This window comes from Neolamprologus brichardi, chromosome 20 (assembly GCF_056152115.1).
Source record: "Neolamprologus brichardi isolate AB-2024 chromosome 20, ASM5615211v1, whole genome shotgun sequence".
In the NCBI taxonomy this organism is placed as follows: Eukaryota; Metazoa; Chordata; class Actinopteri; order Cichliformes; family Cichlidae; genus Neolamprologus; species Neolamprologus brichardi.
Window position 1 is genome coordinate 4,404,545 of NC_142123.1, and position 16,157 is coordinate 4,420,701.

Below are 16,157 nucleotides of genomic sequence, written 5' to 3' on the forward strand. Positions count from 1 at the left end.
AGATGCAGGTCATTCTGGTCTCCTTGTTAAAAGAATTCACTCTGATGAAACCCATCATCCCTTTAAACTTCTGCCTTCGGTTAGCCATTCTGGCTGTCTCTCACTGACTAGCAGCTGGCTCATTTGTAATGCAAGACACTCATGGAGTGGAGTCAGCTTCTTGAGCCAGGTTGCTGTGGTCTGCTCTTAGATCCACTAGCCACTTTTATCTGTTGCGTCCTTCTCCAACATGCTCTTCCAGTATTGCTCTGTTCCAGCCTTGGTTGGCTGTTCTCATATTATTCCCCTGCCACTGAGAGTACACCTTGGAAGGTTCTGTGGAGAACAGCTGGTTTATTCTCCTGCCTTTTATTTCTGGTACACCTCTTCAAGTGGCTGGCCAAGGCTGTGAGTCTTTGCTTGGCAGTTTCCAAGGCCTCAGATGGACCTCAGATGGACAGCTTGCTGTGCTACTTCTTCGTCTCACCTTTCTGCAGCTCCGATAGTTGGCTAACTCCCTTCCATGTTACCTTGATCTTGGCCTCTAGTGTTCTTCTCCTTGGAGGGAACTTGTAGTCAAGCATCTCACTGATCACTGTTGCCATGGCATGGATCTGAGTTTCTGGTGTTTTGGTTTATTTTTGCATTTTGGATTGTTTTCTGATACCCGTGTGCTTTGTTGATTTTTATTAGAAGTCTATGTTTCTGTTTATTCGTGTTTAAGGATTTGTTGTCTCATGTATAGTTTGAGTTCCATGGTTTATATTCTGTCTGCCTCTCAGTGTTGAGTCTGTGTCTTTGTGTGATGGTCTCTTGTTTCCTGTTTTATTGTGAAAGTCTGTGGCTGTATCCCAATTCTGGGTCTGCAGCCTTAAAGGCCGCATTTTAAGGCCGATTACGTCACCGCGACGCGACGAAGGCTGTCCCAATTCGAAGGCTGCTCGAAATGCGGCCCTCAAATGCCTCCTTCATTTCCCTGAATTTTAAGGAAGTGGCGGTGTAGACTTCTTGGCCCAACATATCCCAGAATGCATAGCGCGGTGGTGGGTGTGGATAATTTTGCCGAAAAAAACGGCGGATGAGGGGCACCCGAAGAGTAAACTTTAAGTAAGTACTGAATATCATGTCACTTATTTATGTGCAAATGTTTAATAACGAAGAACATTAAAACATTACTGTTGGTCACATGTCAGCAAAGTTATGTGACATTAGTGACGTTTGTACTAACTTGGTTTTAAAGCCTTTACTTTAAAATATACGCCGTTCAATAGCTGAGCTTAATCTTACAGAGAATGATCAAAGCTCATGTAGAAACAAACAAACAAATGAACAAAAGATTTTCTCCCTCATTTCTATCAAACAAAGCTGTATGAAACGTTTCCAGCTGTCAGTATCATGGTTGCTAGGCAACCTGGGCAGCGCAACGGAGGCTAGACCGTCCCATTTCACAAGCCTCGCACTTCCGGCCTTAGCGGTCTTTAAGTACGCGGCCCTTGAGGATCGTTAAGGCTGCGTACTTTAAGGCTGCAGACCTCTGCAATTACTTCCAGCTGTGTCCCCCACCTGTGTGTAATCTCCCTGTGTTTCTCTGAATGTATTTAAGTCGTGTCTTCTGTCGTAGTAGTCGCTGGTCCGTCTGTGTATCACCGTGCTTCAGCCGTGTGTCCTCCCTGCGAGCATGTCTACCGGTCAATAGTTTAGTTTGTCTCAGTATAGATCAGTTTTGTTCCATGTTGCCATTCCCACCTTTGTTCTACAATAAACCACCTTCACACCTTCAGCGAGTGCCTGCGTGTGGATCCTCATTTATCTTTCCCCACACGGTTCACTCTATTCGCCGTGACAGGATCAGGTGGTTAGTCTCAGTAATGGTGTTGATAGGTGTCGTCCGTAAAAGGTCAAAGAGAGATGAGGGCGCCAAACCGTTGAAAGCCTTAGGACCTTTAAATCTGCTCAAACTTGACAAGGTAACCAGTGAAGAGATTTCAGTATTGGAGTAATGTGCTCATATTTCTCAGTTTTGGTTAAAATTTGAGCAGCTGCCTTTTGTACCATCTGTAAACCTCTAAAACTTTTCTTCGGTAGCTCAGAAAGGAGAGTGTTACATTAATCAATGCGCAAAGTTTTGGGACAAGTAATGTAATTTATATGCTCCAATGACCATCATATCTGCATTAAGAAGAAGGGAATTATCAGATAACCAGTGCCTAATTAATATAGACAAGCTTCTAGTTTGGACAAATCAGCACAGTTTCCAATGGTTAATGTGAATATAAATATTTCCCTTAATTCCCTCATATAAATAATTCTATTTATAATAAAAATATTTTTCTGTAAAACCACAAATTTAAATGAGCACAACTGTGTAGTGAACATTTGCTGAGCTTTACAATTATATATGTATAAAATCAAACTTTGTGGTTTCATTATTTGCTTAAAAGTGGCTGCGTGGAAACAAAGGTTTGTTTCAGTAATACTCAGTCTAAAACTCTTCTAAAACTATTAATAAGAATTATTTTTTAATTTATATTTATGTTATATAATTATTTATATTTTAATAAATCCATCTGATGCAGTGCAGCCTGCACATGGATCAATAAAGCAATAAAGATGCATTATCCTTATCATTCTTTCCTTTAATGACAGCTGCATCCATTGATCTTGTTTAGTGAAGGGTACAGTGCAATGTAAGATTTAGATATCAACATTCAAATCCGCTTTTAATCTTTCAGGTGTATTACATAAAAAAAAATTAACCTGAGAACAGAGTCAGCAACATGAGTGCGATAACCACAAACCAATGCCACGCTCTCTAATCTGGTGTCCAAAGGGCAGGCAGGATCCAGTGGGCAGTAATAATAAAGTGTGCTGTTATTACTGCTGAAAGTGACAGCGAGCCCAAACACGGTCATGGCGGACACCGAGGAATGGGGAAAGCCTGTGGAGAGGAAAGGGGTGAGGTGTGATCACAACCATGGTCACAATTTTCTTTTCTGGCTTTTCAAATAGCGCTCTGATGTTGTCCCCCTCTCCCCAACAAAAAACAGAGGCTAACTGTAGTCCTGGTGCTGGCAACGCTCATAGCTGCCTTTGGTTCGTCCTTCCAGTACGGCTATAATGTCTCTGTGGTCAACTCTCCATCGCAGGTAAGCTGATTAAAGAAAGTAAAGCTTGAATGGAACTCGCTGGGAAGATAATTTGTTCCTATCAGTGCTCTCCTGCTCTTTTCAGTTCATGCAGCAGTTTTATAATACAACCTACATGGAGCGTTACCACAGCCCGATGGAGGAGAACGTCCTGACTCTGCTGTGGTCTCTCTCCGTGTCCATGTTCCCTCTCGGAGGCTTCTTCGGCTCTCTGATGGTGGCCCCTCTGGTCAACAAATTTGGGAGGTGAGAATCTGCTTTATTCCACGTGTAGTTTAGTACGCTCTGCATGTTTCTTGCAACTAATGCTTCATCCCTGCTACAGGAAGGGCACCCTCCTCTTCAACAACATCTTCTCCATCGTCCCTGCTATAATGATGGGAGTCAGTGAGATCGCCAAGTCCTACGAGATCATCATTGTGGCCAGGTTTATAGTAGGCATCTGTGCAGGTCAGCTCCCGAATTTAACAACAGCCCAGGTTAAGGATCAGGCGTGATCAGGCGGTTTAGCTTCACCCGTGCATGCTTTCCCATCTGCAGGTCTCTCTTCCACTGTGGTGCCCATGTATCTGGGTGAGATCGCTCCCAAAAACCTGAGGGGAGCTCTCGGCATTGTTCCAGAACTTTTCATCACTTTTGGCATCCTCTGCGCCCAAGTGCTGGGCATTAGAAACATACTGGGAAACAGCACAGGTACTCAAGTTTGTACATGTTTGATCATTTATTCATCAGATGCTGAGACATGGTCTTAAGAATAGGTTTAAAAGCGTGTCTGTGTTGCCTGTGTGTGTCCAGGCTGGACCCTCATGCTTGGTCTTACTGGTATTCCCGCCGCGATTCAGCTCCTGCTGCTACCCTTCTTCCCTGAGAGCCCCAGGTACATGCTCATCCAGAATGGAGACGAGAAGAAAGCAATGAAAGGTAAGAAAGTGCAATGTTGCACAACTACACTACACATCGAAGATAAACTGAGCATTTATGGTACTGTATGCATTTCCACTCTTAGCACTGCAGCGCCTGCGTGGGTGGGACGACGTGGACAGCGAGCTGTTGGAGATGCGTCAGGAGGACCAGTCCGAGAAGGCCGAAGGTCACCTGAGTGTGTTCTCCCTGCTGTCCCAGCGCTCTCTTCGCTGGCAGCTGATTTCCATAGTCGTCATGATGATGGGCCAGCAGCTGTCGGGTGTCAATGCGGTGAGACGACCCATCCAGTTGTCCTCGTCCCTCTCACCATTACTCAGGATGCATGACAACATCTATGTTCTTGCTTATTCACAGGCTGTCGTGTTATAACCATAATTTCTCTCTTTTCTCTCAGATCTACTACTATGCCGACAGCATATACGGCTCTGCAGGAGTCAGGGAGAGTGACATCCAGTATGTCACAGTGGGAACGGGAGCAGTGAATGTCTTTATGAGTGTAAATGCTGTAGGTACCAGGCAAAGCTGAGGGGAGGAGCTGTTTGTCTGTCTGCTGTTTGATCATGTGAGATGGAGATAACCACTGTGAACGGGGGTTTTGTCATCCCAGGTGTTCATCGTGGAAGCCTCAGGTCGCCGCCTGCTCCTCCTCTGTGGTTTTGGGATCTGCTGCGGAGCCTGTGTGCTGCTCACTGTCGCACTCAACTTGCAGGTATCTACAGACCTGTCAGCGCTACTTATGCCTGCAACCTGTCACTCTGCTGCCCTCTAGTGGTTCAGTTATTAGTTCCCCAACCTGGAAAGATTTAGAGGAGATTTGTAAGACCCTGTTTATGATCTCAGGATCAGAGAGTAACGCCGCATGAGATTTAATTGCAGCTATAGACAGGCCTTTAAATACTTCATCTTTATCTGTTTCATTTTAATTTTGTGCTCTCACCTGCACTTTGTCCCCATTGGGTTACAGCTCTATTGAATAATTAATCAATGAAGAGCACATTATGAAGGTGTTACTCATGGTTTTAACTGCAATAAAAAATAGAGGCACTGCTGCTGTTGAGACCATGATTATGGCTTTTCCCCTCCACTCATCTTTCATCCATTTAAGTCAAAATGGATGGACTTTTATCAGAATGTGGTGGCGCAAAGGAGGATAACCAGTAAAGGTGACTAAAGGGTCTTGACAACGCCACCTGGGGAGGGAGTTACACCCCAGGAGAGATTTCTATAGCCAATGCAAATGCCATACTAGTTACAGAAGCTCGTTATTAGCAAGCAGAGGTGAGGCAGAACAATTTTACAATCAAAATTTATTAGGAAAAACTAGTAAAAGCATAGACCTGTAAAATAAGAGAACTTCTTAAGGTAGCAGGGCTGACAATGCAAGACCGTTAATTAAAACACTTTATTAACAAACACTGATTAAAAAGACAAGGTTCACCGCTACGGTGCTACTCTAGTAAAATAGCAGTTTGGTATAATAACTGAACAAAATAGTGGAGACCGGCAACTTGAGGAAGCAACCTACAGAGAGGAGTGACCAAGGGTGCCATCAATTACTCACCCGTGTAGTTTCACTGCAAACCTCACTGTCACTCTCACTGCAATCTAAATGGTCCAATCTACCTATTTCCCAGCGTGTACACTCTCATGTATCAGGGGGGAGTCCACCTCACGTGCCTAGCCCCACAACAAGCAGCCGTACCGCCATTAAGGCAAAAAAACAACAAAACATAAAAGCTCAAACAAGTCAGTAAAAGAGATATAAACAAAACAAGAACACTCTAAGATACAATTCTTTATAAAAGCATGATCAAAATACAAACAATTCAGAGTAAAAAAGACCATAAAACAAGGAGCCAGTCCATAAAACAACTACAAGCCTACAACAGTGTGGCACGATCCACTTTTTAAAGGGCAATACTAAAATGAGCAGCTTTCCTGAAGAAATAAAACCGCTCTGCAGTGCTTAGCCGCCTAACGCTCTTAGCCTTGGACGGGGAAAGAATGCCAAATGGCTCTTTCCTTTAACGTCCTCTAATTATTGGCTGGGAAGGGTGTGGATGTTAGCGCTGCATTACCCAAAATATACTTCACAACAAAAGCATCACAAAAACATCACCTCAGTGTTGGTCTAGCGTCCCAGTTTGAACCTGCATTGTTGAAAAGGCCTCTGCAAACAGGTTTTTGTATTTTTCCTCTTACACATTTGTAAATGACATATAAATGAAATAAAAAAATTCAGCTTTTACTTAAGTGGTTTAACAAAAACGTATCCAATATCTGTTCAAGAGCTACGTTTTATACATCGTTCTGCATCTACTGTAACTGCAAAGTTGAGATCAGGCCATCAAAGAATATCCCATTTCTTCTCCTTCTTTGTGAAGCTATTGGGTCCCTTTTGTGGTTTGCTTTGGGTCTTTATCCATTTTTACTGTGAAGTGTTGTCTGATCACTTCGGATCTGAGCACAGAGCATAGCACTGTACACTTTATAGTTTACCCTGTTACTTCTATCAGCAGCCATGTCAGCAACAAATGCCAGTGGTCTGGTTAAAGTCATTCATGCCTATGCCAGGTACAAGTTCACCTGGGTTTCATTTATCCCTAAAAAATTTTCCCAGATCTGTGCTGGCCTTTTAGAGTTTAGTCTAATCTGGCCTTCATGTTCTTGAGTGTAACCAGTGGTTTGCACCTTGTTATAAACCGTCTGTATTTCCATTCATGAAGGTGTCTCCGGATTGTAGACGTTGACGCATGATGCATGACAATGACATGGAATTTTTAAAAGGATTAGGGGCTCTTTTACACTAATCCTCTTGGAGTAAATTAAAGGGATATAAATTAAAAGGTAAATTATAAATTAAGCACATTTAATTTGAACAAGAGTAAAGACTTCACCTGATCATGAAACTGCTATTCATTTGCCCAATTTTGCTGAATGTGTTTGCTGAAAATGAGAGATTAAAAACAGCTTTGTCTCCATAGTGTAGTGGTTTAGAGATGGTTGAGTAATAGGCAAATCATCGCAGTTCAGTGCCGTGAGGAGACCCAAATCCCTTTGGGACTGTGACAGGAAGGGCTTCTGGTGATTTAAAAAAACAAAAAAGAAAGCTGAACCAAACATCTGGCACATGATAAATGGCAGGAAACTGGATGCAGGTGGATTGGAGGTCAGACAACAATGATTCGTTTTTTCTTTTTCTTTTGTCCCTACCTAGCAGTTGGCAAAGGAGGTCTATGAAGCCAATACAAGGCTGTGGGTGCCGTAGGGGTTCCGGCTTGGTCAACGATGTATTTCAAGGCCTTGCGATCTATGGCCTTGACCTTTGCTTGCTCGATGGATAGATATTGTTGTTTAAGATCATCTTCGATTTGCAGTCGATGAACACAATCCCTGTCCTCTGTCTACATTGAACTCTTTAGTTGATCAGTTGGCGAAGAATGAAAATCTGATTGCAGCAATCCCTCCCAGGTCGAAAACAGGCTTGCTCTTCTTTGCTTTACTGCTCACAATGTTTTTGCAGGCGCAACTGGATGATTTTCATTGTGATCTTACCAGTGATGGAAAAGAGGCTAATTTCACGGTAGTTCTTGCACTCACGTCTGTGGCCTTTACCTTCTCCTCTGTTCTCCAGATCAGTCGAATTAGTCCATGCAGTTGAGAAATGAGGATATCCCCTCCAGCTTTGATTGCCTTTGCAGCGACGTGGACTAGCCTGGGTGTTTTGCTTGACTTCTTCGATTGTTGGTTCGGTGTCCGACATTGGGAAATGGTGGGGGTCGATTTCGGGAGGCACTGTAGTTGGGCCTTGTCATGGTTGTAGAGGCCATGTTCTTTCCAACAATGAAGGTTGCTGAGCGCACAAAGATACCATCTGCTTTCTTGGTGTTGTCGTTGGTGGAATTCAACTTGTCACTTAGGCCACGCAACATGTAGTAGAGTGTGCAGTTTTCATGCCTTGACAATGCTTCTTCAAAGTCTCCAACCACTTTCCCAGAATGCGTCCCTCTTCATCATCCTGCGCACTTGTAGATTGAGTAGGCAGTAACTAATAAACAGTGTTGGGAAGGTTACTTTTAAAATGTATTCCATTACAGAATACAGAATACATGCCCGAAAATGTATTCTGTAACATATTCCGTTACGTTACTCAATGAGAGTAACGTATTCTGAATACTTTGGATTACTTAATATATTATCATGCTGTTTACAACTACATGAATGTACTATTGCTGTGATTTATTACTGTTACTGAAGGTCCGCGGCTCCGAACCGTAGTAAAGGGACCTCTGGCTAATACGGTGGGTTCTGTGTCGGCTCGTAGCCGAAAACTAGCTTTACTTTGTTGTCTGGGTCAACTTTGCTAGCGAGAGACAGAGAGAGGCGTTGAAAGGCTGCTCCAACGGAACTTATTGTTTCAGAGGAAAACACGAACACGGTGTACAGTCCAGTCTTAATAGCTTACTTACAGCTGGGCTCGTCAGGCTCTCTTCTTGGCTGCAGTGGTTATTATTATATTTACATGCTTCCAGCTCCCGTTTTTGCTCGATGACAGCTCGTACTTTTCCTTTTTCTCCCTCCCTCGCTCACAGACACATAACGTGTATGGCAGTCCATTCTCCCTGCAGCACGGACTACACTGCTTATGATGCTACATTCTTTAGGGCTATACCAGTAGCATTCTGCCTATTAGCTTAGCACAACAACAACAAAAAGGCCTCTCTCACCCAGGAAACACGCAGAGAGAGAGCGTCACCCTGTAACCATGGCAACCGTAACGCTGCCACCTGGAACAACAGAACGTAGCTGTCAAACAAAACCCAAACAGTCCTGACCCGCCACAATATGAAACAGGAAAGTACCGCTGTGTAATCCATTTATTTCAACAAAGTAACTGTATTCTAAATACCACCTTTTTAAACGGTAACTGTAACGGAATACAGTTACTCATATTTTGTATTTTAAATAGTAACGGCGGTACATGTATTCCGTTACTCCCCAACACTGCTAATAAATATAATAATAAATATAGTAACTAAATATAATATAGTAAATAATTAAATAATTAGACTTTGATTACTGAATCAAAGTCAACCAGTTTTGTTCATTTGTGTTCTGCTACCAGGTTGACAGTTTCATTGGATATCCATAATTGGCTGTGGCGCCGAGTCAGGTAGTGATCAGAGCCAAAGACAACAATGATAGCCATTTAAAGATGTAACATATATAGCCCTTTATCCCTATGTTTTGGCCATTTCTGAAAAGCCACAGTGAGAACTCCTGCAGGACAGCTAAGGAACACAGAATCTGACATGATGACAGGTTGGCAAAATAATTAAACAAGACGCAACCAGTAAAAAGCCAAAATAACAAACGGTGTCACTGTGCTACAGATTACCAGCCTGTAATCATGTTGTACGTCTAGGATTCCCATCATGGTCTGAGACTGTAAAGTGATATTTTGGCCCCTTTGTTTGCAGGAGCCATGAGACCTGGCACTAAACACTGACTATTAGAGAGAACCACAAACGCAGTGCTGCCCTCCTTCAAACCTGCAACCTCACCTGGAGCCAATGTTTTCAGACAGGCATCATTTTCAGCAGCAGTAAAGGCACAATTTAGAGACATAATGGAGAGTAGGCACATTAATCATCTGCCTTTGATCCTCAAGGCCTCCATGTGGAGCCGTTAATGTTGCTACTGCTTACAAACATCAGAAGGAATAGTTACTGAGAGCTGTTTGTCTGTGTTTGCAGGAGACTGTGACATGGATGCCCTATGTCAGCATCGCCTCTGTCATCATCTACGTCATCGGACATGCCATAGGACCGAGTGAGTCTGAGTAGACCTGTTGGTATTTACACACATACTGATTACAGCAGGGCGCTCCATTAGCTGAAGTGTTGTTTAGATGTAATCAGGCATATAATCAACGTTTGTACATCAGCACTCAGTTTGTTTGAGACATGAGCATCCTCTCTGACTGTGAAGACTGATGATGTCTGTCTCGGGTGTTTTGGTTGTGGTTAATTGCATTTTTGTTCTGCAGGTCCCATTCCTTATGTGGTGGCCACTGAGATGTTCCGGCAAACAGCCAGGCCTGCGGCGTTCATGGTGGCCGGCTCCGTCCACTGGCTCTCCAACTTCATTGTTGGCCTTGTCTTCCCCTTCCTCGAGGTTAGTTACTCAACTTCTGCAGGCTCAGACTTCAGTGGAATTAGTTCCAGATGTTTTGTCGAGCATAACCAGCAAGGCAGTCCCCTCCACATCCTCACTGTGATGTGATCTTTTATGCCACTTAGAATTGGATTACTTTGATATTTTCTTTGCAATTTGCATAGATTTGCAAACAAAGGATTGCTTTTCTAAACAGGGATTAACCTGTTTAGACAAGATTTAAGTGCACTCGCTTGCATTTCATCCTTGCAACACAAATATAAGAATTAAGTAAAGAAGATGCTGCAACAAACAGTGCGTAAGAGAGGAGAGGATTGCAGTAGATTGCAGTCAGGGTGGAGTGGCTAGAAATGAGTGTCAAGGATGATTTATAACAAGATAGCAGCAAGAGCGAAAGGGAAAGATTACAAGATGGTGGCGAGACCTGCTATGATGAATGGTTTGGAGACTGTGGTGCTAATAAAAAGTCAGGAGGCTGAGCTGGAGGTGGCAGAGCTGAAGAAACCAGCATGACCAGGATGGAGGGACAGGATTAGAGATGAGTACATAAGAGTAACGGCTCAGGTTTTGCCGCCAAAGTTAAGGAACTGAACTGCTGTGGACATGTGCAGACCCTATATGGATATAGTTGACAAAGGATTTTGGAGATTCATAGATCTAGTAAAGAAGGAAATGAAGAGGGGTTGTGTGACACAGGAGGATGCTGGGGATAGGGTGACATGATACCAATGAGTTGCTGTAGTGACCCCTAAAGTGACTTATACGGATTTGAATTGTACTCAAAATTACTGCCTGATGTTTATCTTTTAGCAAGATACTAACCTCAAGCCTCTGATGCATCCATTGGAGTGTGAGTGTCAGATAGAAAGCACTTCAGCAGAGAGAAAAAGTCTTCATTGGAATGGGTAAATTAAGCGTTTTGTATAAAGTGCTCAGAAAAAGTAGATTTCAGATATATTTTTTCCTTTTACAACATTTTCCTAATGGTTCAGCACCAAGTTTGATTCAGGTATCAAACTGAGAACAACATTTTAAAAAATCAGTTGGTTCCTCCTGTTTATTATTGATTGCTGTCATGCTAGAGAATGCAGTTTGGACCTGTCACTCACCTACCTGATGCACACTCCACCTTTAGGTGACACTTAGAACATTTATTGTGCATGTCAAGAAAAGAAGGAGTTTATTTTAGGTGGATGGTTTAGTGTTGCTGGCTGCTGAACTAGTCAGGAACGGTTTCTGTGTGCAAAACTAGCTTGTTGTTTGACTCACAGTAAACAGGGCAGACTGGAGCCAGGGGTGATCAAAGCAGCTGATTAAAACAGGCAGGCAGGTGGGAAGCTGGTGGATCTAAGCACAAGAGAACAGTGTTGGTTTCGGTCGTCGAGTGAAGTAGGAAAAACTGGAAAGGGAGTGGCTCACCTACTCCTCGTACACAAACACAGACAGGGAAACAAAATGAGAGGAGGACAAGAGGAGGCACAACATAGGGAATGAGGAGGAGGCAGATACATGAGGAATGCAAACATGCAGAGCGCCAAAACATTTTTTGCTGCATTTACAACGCCTGAAACATATTGTAAAATCTTAAATGAGGAGACTGGACTGAATGACGTGATCTTAGATATAAACATAAGCTTCATCTCATGTTTACTTCCTCTTACATGTTTAAACCTGAAAGTGTAATCAAGGGAAGAAGATGCTTGAGAAACATCGATAAAGAGCAGTGTTTCACTTTTGACCTCACCTTGTTTGCTCTGTTTGTCTTCCTGACATATTTACATTTCATGTCGAGGACCCAGAAATCACATTTCCTCTCCTTCTCTCCCCAGCGAGGCCTGGGCCCCTACAGCTTCATCATTTTTGCCGTCATCTGTCTGGTCACCCTGATCTACATCTGGCTGGTGGTGCCCGAAACAAAGAAGAAGACCTTCCTGGAGGTCTTCCAGATGTTTGCAAAGAGGAACAAAGTGGAGTTAAATCTGGGTGACGGCGATCTCCCGCTGAAAGAGCTCAAAAAGAGCGCACAGGAGGCACAGAAGGCCACGCCTTTCTGAAGAAAGAAGAAGAACATTGATAGAAGAGGAAGTATTCACTGCGGGTGTGGAGCGAGGGAGTGTGTGTGTGGTAGAAGACTTGACAGTGTTTTAATTTTAGATGCCTCTGTGTGCCTTTTCTTTGTATTTGTGCCTGCAGATGTTGGTAGATTTCCATGCAGGCTAAGGTTTGCTGTCATATGAATGCAGTACATAGCTCAAGCTGTGACGTGTTTTTAATATTGGACTGTAGGCGCCTTGAAAAGCATTTTGTCCTTTGTAAAACATACCATAAACCCTTTACCAACAATTCAATCAAATCCCCAACATCAACAGATGATATTCTGGCTTGTTGCAGCATGTTGAAGCTCATACAAACAGAAGCATCAGGAACATCTGTGCTGACTTTCCAGCTGCACCCCTCCGTACATGCTCAGTTTTGGTCTGGCCAAAGCATAACTGCCAGAATCTTTCTCCTGGAAATTGAGCATCAAAGGAAACAAAGAGCCAGTTTCTGAGGACAACAGAAAAAAGAATCAGGCTGGAGAAGCACCAACTTACTTTAACTGCAGATCAATATCAAATTTTAAAACCACCCACGATGTCTGGTAGACCTTGAATTGTGAAATCCACCTAAAGGAAAGAAAAAGGAAAGAAGCAAACACTGCAAAGTGAATACAGCCATCCCTTACATGTAGATATGTTTGGCAGCTTGTAAGATGAGCAAGCACCCGAATGACTGTCATCAATGGATGTTATCAAACACAGTCCAGAGGATGCTCTCGTAGCAGGGCGGAGTGGTGAGGGAGCCCTGAAGAAGTGCTTCAGATTCTCAGGGAGCATTGAGCGGACATCAAGGTTGGATATGTTCTTGGACTGACCTGTGAGGGTTACACAAACACCACGTTAAACTAAACCAGTGAGTTATGGCTCAGCTAGAGGTCACATTTGGATTCTGACCCCAAGTAGAGCAATGTGGGTTTTTTCTTTTGTTTGTTTGTTTTTGTGGCATACTTGATTTTCTTCAAGTTTGCAATAAAATCACTGTAGGTGTTCTCAAAATGGCCATCCTGGAAAAACCCCCAAAACAAAGCTGTGTTAACATTGATGCTTAAAGTTTCAGTGAAAAGAGATCATTGTGACTTGACCCCATAAATGCAGGCTTTAGAGCATTATTACAGTTTTTTAGGATCTGTGTTGCTTTAAGCTTTATCATAAAATTGTATTTAACATACTTAAAATGCACTGATACAACCAAAACTTCAGATTTATTGACCTGTTTTCTAAACAGCTAGAAACCAAAAAAAAGTTGATTGTTTTTTTTAAACAGACATTCAATAAGTCACTTGTAATGGTTTCACACATCTGACCGTTTTTAGTTGTGTTTTTACAGATATGTTATACTTTTCAGTCATTCTGACTGTTTAATGTTCCTTCTTTGATAGATGTCAGATATTAACTTATGAGTAAAGTGCTGTAGAAGTGAAAATAAAGTCCCAGTTTTATGTAAACTCTCACTTGGATGCATCTTAATTATTTGCTGCTACCACAGTGGATGCCAGCTGTGGTGTTGCTGCGGTGATGACCTCTCAAAGGAAAGGAAAGGAAGCGTCTCATAGCTGAAGGTTACAGGCCGTCTGAGATCCAGAGCAGCCCGGTGGAAACAAGCACTCATTCACTGTGCTGCCGTGTAGCTGAAGACTATCGGGAGATAGAAATGCATTTACTATCTTTCGATTGTTTCAGCTGTTTGATGAAATGAAAGAAAGTCTTAAAACGGTTCAACAGGAAGCAAGAAATTTGTTTGTGTGCAGATTAGAAATGGTTTCAAAAAAGAGGGCTGATTAATAGATGCAGGTCATTCTGGTCTCCTTGTTAAAAGAATTCACTCTGATGAAACCCATCATCCCTTTAAACTTCTGCCTTCGGTTAGCCATTCTGGCTGTCTCTCACTGACTAGCAGCTGGCTCATTTGTAATGCAAGACACTCATGGAGTGGAGTCAGCTTCTTGAGCCAGGTTGCTGTGGTCTGCTCTTAGATCCACTAGCCACTTTTATCTGTTGCGTCCTTCTCCAACATGCTCTTCCAGTATTGCTCTGTTCCAGCCTTGGTTGGCTGTTCTCATATTATTCCCCTGCCACTGAGAGTACACCTTGGAAGGTTCTGTGGAGAACAGCTGGTTTATTCTCCTGCCTTTTATTTCTGGTACACCTCTTCAAGTGGCTGGCCAAGGCTGTGAGTCTTTGCTTGGCAGTTTCCAAGGCCTCAGATGGACCTCAGATGGACAGCTTGCTGTGCTACTTCTTCGTCTCACCTTTCTGCAGCTCCGATAGTTGGCTAACTCCCTTCCATGTTACCTTGATCTTGGCCTCTAGTGTTCTTCTCCTTGGAGGGAACTTGTAGTCAAGCATCTCACTGATCACTGTTGCCATGGCATGGATCTGAGTTTCTGGTGTTTTGGTTTATTTTTGCATTTTGGATTGTTTTCTGATACCCGTGTGCTTTGTTGATTTTTATTAGAAGTCTATGTTTCTGTTTATTCGTGTTTAAGGATTTGTTGTCTCATGTATAGTTTGAGTTCCATGGTTTATATTCTGTCTGCCTCTCAGTGTTGAGTCTGCGTCTTTGTGTGATGGTCTCTTGTTTCCTGTTTTATTGTGAAAGTCTGTGGCTGTATCCCAATTCTGGGTCTGCAGCCTTAAAGGCCGCATTTTAAGGCCGATTACGTCACCGCGACGCGACGAAGGCTGTCCCAATTCGAAGGCTGCTCGAAATGCGGCCCTCAAATGCCTCCTTCATTTCCCTGAATTTTAAGGAAGTGGCGGTGTAGACTTCTTGGCCCAACATATCCCAGAATGCATAGCGCGGTGGTGGGTGTGGATAATTTTGCCGAAAAAAACGGCGGATGAGGGGCACCCGAAGAGTAAACTTTAAGTACTGAATATCATGTCACTTATTTATGTGCAAATGTTTAATAACGAAGAACATTAAAACATTACTGTTGGTCACATGTCAGCAAAGTTATGTGACATTAGTGACGTTTGTACTAACTTGGTTTTAAAGCCTTTACTTTAAAATATACGCCGTTCAATAGCTGAGCTTAATCTTACAGAGAATGATCAAAGCTCATGTAGAAACAAACAAACAAATGAACAAAAGATTTTCTCCCTCATTTCTATCAAACAAAGCTGTATGAAACGTTTCCAGCTGTCAGTATCATGGTTGCTAGGCAACCTGGGCAGCGCAACGGAGGCTAGACCGTCCCATTTCACAAGCCTCGCACTTCCGGCCTTAGCGGTCTTTAAGTACGCGGCCCTTGAGGATCGTTAAGGCTGCGTACTTTAAGGCTGCAGACCTCTGCAATTACTTCCAGCTGTGTCCCCCACCTGTGTGTAATCTCCCTGTGTTTCTCTGAATGTATTTAAGTCGTGTCTTCTGTCGTAGTAGTCGCTGGTCCGTCTGTGTATCACCGTGCTTCAGCCGTGTGTCCTCCCTGCGAGCATGTCTACCGGTCAATAGTTTAGTTTGTCTCAGTATAGATCAGTTTTGTTCCATGTTGCCATTCCCACCTTTGTTCTACAATAAACCACCTTCACACCTTCAGCGAGTGCCTGCGTGTGGATCCTCATTTATCTTTCCCCACACGGTTCACTCTATTCGCCGTGACAGGATCAGGTGGTTAGTCTCAGTAATGGTGTTGATAGGTGTCGTCCGTAAAAGGTCAAAGAGAGATGAGGGCGCCAAACCGTTGAAAGCCTTAGGACCTTTAAATCTGCTCAAACTTGACAAGGTAACCAGTGAAGAGATTTCAGTATTGGAGTAATGTGCTCATATTTCTCAGTTTTGGTTAAAATTTGAGCAGCTGCCTTTTGTACCATCTGTAAACCTCTAAAACTT

The 16,157-nt window shown here is 43.1% G+C and overlaps 1 protein-coding gene across 1 annotated transcript; it reads left to right on the forward strand.

The window, feature by feature from the left end:
* Window positions 1–2,813: 2,813 nt before the first annotated feature.
* On the forward strand, window positions 2,814–12,945 carry LOC148096887 (solute carrier family 2, facilitated glucose transporter member 5-like). The gene is made up of 12 exons (XM_087833385.1): window positions 2,814–2,934; window positions 3,027–3,125; window positions 3,211–3,371; window positions 3,451–3,575; window positions 3,666–3,818; window positions 3,921–4,046; window positions 4,132–4,319; window positions 4,444–4,554; window positions 4,657–4,758; window positions 9,806–9,881; window positions 10,099–10,226; window positions 12,056–12,945. The coding sequence occupies exons 1-12, from the start codon at window positions 2,890–2,892 to the stop codon at window positions 12,278–12,280; spliced, it is 1,539 nt and encodes a 512-aa protein (XP_087689511.1). The 5' UTR covers window positions 2,814–2,889; the 3' UTR covers window positions 12,281–12,945.
* The last annotated feature ends 3,212 nt before the right edge of the window (window positions 12,946–16,157 follow it).